The sequence below is a fragment of the Gastrolobium bilobum genome, unplaced genomic scaffold (genome assembly GCF_033153095.1).
Source record: "Gastrolobium bilobum isolate Gb01-03AN ecotype WA unplaced genomic scaffold, APGP_CSIRO_Gbil_v1 utg19175, whole genome shotgun sequence".
NCBI lineage: Eukaryota > Viridiplantae > Streptophyta > Magnoliopsida > Fabales > Fabaceae > Gastrolobium > Gastrolobium bilobum.
In genome coordinates this window covers 238,498-245,006 of record NW_026896959.1, presented here as the reverse complement: position 1 = coordinate 245,006, position 6,509 = coordinate 238,498, and the positions used below count along the sequence as shown (strand labels likewise).

The 6,509-nt window shown below is 33.8% G+C and overlaps 1 protein-coding gene across 1 annotated transcript; it reads right to left on the bottom strand.

Annotated features, from left to right (window-relative positions):
• Positions 1–1,397: 1,397 nt before the first annotated feature.
• On the bottom strand, positions 1,398–4,834 carry LOC133303004 (homeobox-leucine zipper protein HDG11-like). The gene is made up of 9 exons (XM_061502828.1): positions 4,718–4,834; positions 4,417–4,608; positions 3,707–4,291; positions 3,459–3,560; positions 3,160–3,363; positions 2,817–2,994; positions 2,472–2,728; positions 2,293–2,382; positions 1,398–1,760 (listed from the first exon to the last, which is right to left on the bottom strand). Exons 1-9 carry the CDS (start codon positions 4,832–4,834, stop codon positions 1,398–1,400), a joined length of 2,088 nt encoding a protein of 695 aa, XP_061358812.1.
• Between the last annotated feature and the right edge of the window lie 1,675 nt (positions 4,835–6,509).

Below are 6,509 nucleotides of genomic sequence, written 5' to 3'. Positions count from 1 at the left end.
GCGCATGCCGATGGCGGCGGCAGTGGATCCGCGAGGAGCCATTGGCTATGGTTGCGTGTTGGTGGTGGAAGTTGCATACTGAGATTGAGAGGCCCCTCTCGCTGCTGCCATCACTGCTCACCTCCCATTGGGATCAGATGTGGACGTTGTATTGCAATGGAGTGGACAAACAAAAAGAAGAAAGAATGGAAAAATGAGTGATTAGGTTTAGGGATTAACAAAAATAAGAAGAAAAAAACTTAGGGATTAGGTGCAATGAGATAAAAATAACACCCGTTGTTTTGCGACATTTTATTATAGCATAGCATATTTAACGTTTTTTTAATATTAACTACATTTCTAAAAATTGTAGTTATTTTAATGTCCCTAAGTAGCGTATTTTTTGTAGTGATGGTACTCATATAGCTTCAAAACCTTTTCCGAGAAGGATAATTTGGAGAGTTTGTTTTGTGTAAATAATAATAATAATAATAATAATAATAATAATAATAATAATAATAATCAACTGGTCAATCAAACCATAGATTGGGTTTTTTTTTAGGCCATTAAGAGGAATAATAGTTATGTACTTGTATATATTGCAACTTTTCTTATAAAATTTCCTCATGAGTTGTACCATGTCATTACATGAATCCTTGCATTTTTAAGGTACTTAATCCTTGATTATTTTGTGTTAGGAGAGAGGTATGTTTAATGTCATTTTACTATAGTTGAATTTGAAAAATATGAGTTCAATGTCATTGAGAGGTATTTTTATGGGGATTCTGAGTTGTAATTCAAATTGACATAGTAATAACATGTATTTTTATTTATTTATGCTTCATGTTTTTGAGCTTATTTAGTGAATCTTGTTTAATTCATTTTAGATATGAAAAATATAATTGAATTTATATATTCATATGTATAAATATTTTTATATATCAATATATATCCGGGTCAACCGGTCCGACCAGTGACCCACCAGTCTGACCAATAACCCAATAATTCAGTATCCCAACCGAGTCGATGCCCGAGTCGAATTTAACAACACTGGTACAAACTCTTTTATAGGAACCTTTGGCTATTATTACAAGAGGACTGACGACTTTCTGTTATTACCTAACTAATTCAGTTAAATATTTCAACACTGTTACTGCAAATTACTATTATTCCGTAACATTTTGTCACAAACAATCAGCTGAATACTTATCACTGAGCATTTTTGTGTAATACCCTGGCAGGATATTTCTTTAATTCTAGTTTCTTAACTATTCTATATAAACTTACTTTATAATTTTCATTGAAATAAACCTGCATAATTGCAAGCAAATGTTCCAATAACTACAAATAATTTTGAACACATCAAAAACTTCATCCTGTCTTTCTTTAAACAATTGTGAAGGTACATCTCGAAAAAATCAATCCAAATTGGAACAATTCAAAGCAGCTTTAATTTTCTCTACAGTGGAGGTTACAAGTGTATTCATGGCAGCTACTGAAGATTCAATGTTTAGCTCCCCCATTGCATATGTACTGCAAGCAAATTCTTGGCATGCCAGAGTTAGCAACGAACCTCCTGACTCTCCTGCAACAGTTTTTGATCTTCCATCTCCTGATATTGTAAACCCCAAAGGAAGAAAGGGCAATAGTGAAGAGTCTCCTCCATTTATTGCCAAATTAAGTGTTGATGCATCTAGAGGAGCATATACCATCAAAGATCCCAAGGGATCTATAGAACTTTCTTGTACAATCAGCTTATTGTTCTCCGGAGGGAATGATGGCTGCATTCACCACATCAACGATATTGGTATGCTTTTAATCAAATTTAACTTATTTATAACCAACCAATTGTTTAACTATCACACATGGGAGAAGTCATGCTCCTTTTGATACTAATTTGGATGTTATTTTTACTAACACCATTCAAACATTAATTATTAGCTACCCTAAAATAATTTTTCATATATATGTTTATAATCTTAAATTACTTACCTCTAGCACACTTTTTACCAAAATTAAATGTAAGAGTAAACTCATAATAATCAAGTTCAAAAATCTAATCCAAACATATCATATCACTTTTTGTTGATCTTCATTATATTGACTCTGAAGTACAAGTTATTTGATATATTTCCATATTGAATTTAACTTAACCTATTTGGAGCAATATCTTTAGCAAGAGGTATATCAAAGATGATTTTTAAATTCAACTAGGGATCATTCATCCCGCCCCATGGTATAACCTAATTGAAATATAAACCTACTAATTTAGTTAAATTTGAAACATTAAACTAGAAATAAAAAAGCAAGTACCCGAATAATTGAAATACAGTTGCCAGGAAGAGTTCCATTTGAGATATGTTGAATCTCGTCCGCTGGATATCCGTTGCAAAGAACATCCCACTGCAAGATTTTTTTTGTTTTTTAAGTATTAACGAATGTGTAATAATACAAGATTAATATTTACTATAAAATAAAAGATAAATGTGAACCTGGGCTCTTCTTCTATTATCTTTCAAGAAGTCAAAAACATTCTCAGGGGAGAGAGGAAGCCAAAAGGAGGTAGCAGCAGTGACAATGATGCCGTTTGGCAAACCTGGCTCTGTGTTATTCCGAACAGACACCATAACCCCACTGTTTATATGTGGCAATTCCATGTTACCTGACATGTCTAAATTTCCACAAAAAATCTTAACCATGCGATGAGCAAGCTTCATAACACTCCTCCTTCCTTCAGCTATACTTATCACTGAACATTCAATAGCATATAAAGACTTATAAGCCTTAAACAAAATAATGAATCAAAGAGAAAATAAATCAAGAGAGCGAAGAGTAACCTCCAGCGTCACAACTAGGTATATTTTCAAGCGCGGCACTTGCAAATCGCTCACACATTCTTTCAAGTGTCAAAACCCATCTTTCAGCTCCGTATGAATTATTGTCACAAATAATTTCTCTGAAAAGCTGGTGAGTTTGGATCTTATCATCCACTTCCACATGCTCCACCCAAGTAACCTATGAGTATAAATTAAACATCAACTAAAGTTACATAAAAGGGTATCTTCTTTTGGAATGCAAGTTATTACTTACGTCCACATAGATATAATAAAGTGTGTTACATGTATCTATGTATACGTAGCTGTTCTATTTCAGAAATATAAAATTTACTAATTTACTAACCATGCAGGACCCATCGATCATTTCGTTAATCATGCATCCAGAGGGGTGTCTCCAAGCACGAGAAAGAGCGACGCCATATTTGGAGGAATCAAATGACACATCGGCTATAGCCCACACACCGACTTCAACTTGTTTACAATAACGAATGAAGGAGAATTGCCGAGTTGGAACCAATGGTGAAAGTATGTGCATTTCTGCATTCACCTGTACAAAGAGTCTTCACTTAATTCTCATCTAATTAACGCAAATTAAACAGACTAAAGAATAATAACATATACAAGGTTTTTAGCAAAACATACCAACTGCAAAGCTCCGTCTCGGCTTCCCAACAAACCGCTTTCAAGTACTTCAATTGTATGTGCTTTTTGAACAATTGTTGGGAAAAGATCAACCCATTTGTCCTAGAAATTAATTAATTAATATTAGAGTACCATACAATTTATATATGAGTATATATTTTTTCAATATGTGGATAATCAATACAATATTAAAGATAGAGTGAGAGAGAGAAATATATGATAAAATAAGAAGAGTTAGAATTGCTAACCGAATTCAAAAACATATCAACCAACTGTGTCCCCCTCATGCTCACTATCCGTGCATCTTTTGAGGACTCTATCCGAGCATAAGGTTCATTTAATTCATCATCTTTGTTAAAGATATTTTTGTAACTTTCTCGTTGAAGAACGAATCTTCCATCATTCACAGATCTGAACCAAAATGGTTCATTCATACGCAAAAGTCTTATTAATTCTTCCATAGCACTTTTTGCAGTCTCCAGCATAAATGCCCTCTCACTGTCCATAGTTGTGTTCGTTGGATGATGCAACATATCATCGTTAGAAACTCCACTAACTGCACCAAAATCTAGATCAAGAAAGGGAAAAGGAATCTCCTGCTCAAGTGTTGAAATATCTTCATCAAGAGGAGAAGTAAGAGGTGAAAATATTTCATCATTCGTTTCAGTAGGAGCTGGAATGTTTTGATCAAGTGACTCAATAAAAGCACGAATGTGGGGATCATGAACAGGAATATTTTGATTCAGATCACTTCCTCCGGAGGGATCATATGAAGATGAAGGTGGAAGAGGTAGCCATCTATTGTTTTCCAAAAGTTTGGATAATCTCTCATGCTGAAAATTAATTCATAAATAAATATGAATTTAAAACAAATCATTATATGCATATATACAATCGAATATATATATATATATATATACAGGATCCAAATCGAAAGAGAGTCAATGAAACTACTAACATCTTGATTTAATCGTGAATTTTCTAGCCTTAACTTTTGCAAATGATGGTTGCGCACTTCATCCCCTAAGGATGGACCCCCACAAGATGAGCAAAGTAAATTCTTCAAAGCCTCTTTCATTCTTAAGTTTTCTAATTGTAAACTTTCATACTCAAGCCGAAGAGCATTGTTCTTATATCGCTCACTTAGGTTCTGGAAATCACAATTTATATATAAAATGATCAGCAGTACATCATAGCTAAGCAAGTAATAAAATTGTCCTTAAAAAAAAAAACATACTAAAGAAAATAGACAAGGTTACCTTCACTTGTATCCTCTTATTTTGAAACCAAAATTTGATTTGTATTGGCTTAAGACCAAGCTCCTCCCCCATCTGACGTCGCTGGTTTTCGTCTGGGTTTTGGCATTCCTTGAACATTCTTTATTTCAAAAGTGAAAAGCTCAATAAGTTGAGAGTATATATTGACTGATGAGTTAAATATCAAATAATAAAAAATGAAAAATGAAAAGGAAAGGAAAGAAGACATTTAATTTATTAATATTGATGGAGCAAACAAATACATGAAAAATGGATGCAAGGCTAGATATGAAAATCTTACATAGTATTTAAGGAAATAGAGTGGCATCATAAATGGTTAACAGGATTTTCGGATGCGCTTCGGATCATTCATGATCTTTTATGAAGCCACCAAAAAATAAATAATATAATCAAATACTCTGATTAACTGTTAAAGAGAACATCCATTACAATTTACACATTAATTTTCGGGAGACCAACAAATGTGCTGATCAAATTGCATCATCATCATCATTCTATTGAAAAAGAAAAAATAAATTGCATCATCATTCATTATTTGTGGATATATACTTTTTTCGTCCATAAGTTTGAGCATTTAACCTGCTACAAACTCTCAATATACAATTGCCAACACCACCTCAAATTCAAAGTTAAAAAGAATGAAAAATCAAAATCAAAATTCGTCGTGAATAAATAAACAGGAAACGCCATTAATTCAAACAGTTAATTGGAAATAGACTTTCAACCCAAAAAAAATATTCACAATCAAAGATCAACCGAAGACAAATTTGTAATATTCCAGGCGCTGACGAGAGGGGAGTGACCGCCGGTGTGAAAGGGCACAGACAAGGAGTGGTTCCGAGCAGACTTCTAGCGGAGCTTTTTTAGGGAAAAACATTTTTTCGAAATTTTTGTATTTTAAATTTAAAAAAGGGGCATTCTTTTATTTTGAAATTCAACTTCGTACATATGTACTAGACATATGTATAGATATATATATCTATGTTTATCCTTGATTCTTTCTGAAATTTTGATGGAAGGATTCCTCTTTCCTAGTAGGAATTCCTACTACAAATGGAAATGTTGTCAACTCCATTTGTTTTGTTAGAACAGCTTCCATTTAGTCTCTGCACCTATCATTGCTTTCTGAGCTTTTCTTTGTTTTCGGAAAACGGGATTTGGCTCAGGATTGCCCATTGTGAATTCCGGGGTTTCTCTGAATTTGAAAAGTTTTCACTTGGTAAGTTTCCATACCAAGGCTCAATCCAATTAAGTCACATGAATGAATCAAATCGACACTTAAAAAAGAGAGATTCCAAAGACTGTGCAGGTATGAGACTGAGACTGCACAGTGAGAGATAGCTTATAAGAATTAATTGGTAATATCTATACTAACAAGATGCATCTACTTTTCGGTAGCCCTTAACATAAAAACTCCATAGTTAAGTTTGACTTGCAGCAACTCTGGGATGGGTGACCTCCTGGAAAGTTCTCCCAGCAAGTGTGTAAGTGAGGATAAAGCATGCTGAAAAATCTCGTTTTAGTGTGTGAGGATAGTCATTGATTTTTGAAGCAGCCGGGCAGGCCTCTCTCTCTCTCAATACGGTGTGGTTCGAGGACAAATCAGGCGGAAGCTGGTGGGCATGTAACTACTGTGCAGTATGAGACTGCACAGTGAGGATAGCTTATAAGAATTAATTGGTACTACCTATACTAACAAGATGCATTTATTTTGAGTATAAATTAAATTTAAGTCCCTTAAAAATTTAAGACGCTAGCTAAAGATTCCATTTTG

Coding starts and splice junctions, on each gene's coding strand:
- LOC133303004 (XM_061502828.1), bottom strand. CDS start 4,834: ATGTTCAAGGAATGCCAAAACCCAGACGAAAACCAGCGACGTCAGATG. Junction 4,609..4,717: donor ATAAGAGGATACAAGTGAAG/GTAACCTTGTCT, acceptor TGTGATTTCCAG/AACCTAAGTGAGCGATATAA. Junction 3,561..3,706: donor TTGATATGTTTTTGAATTCG/GTTAGCAATTCT, acceptor ATTAATTTCTAG/GACAAATGGGTTGATCTTTT.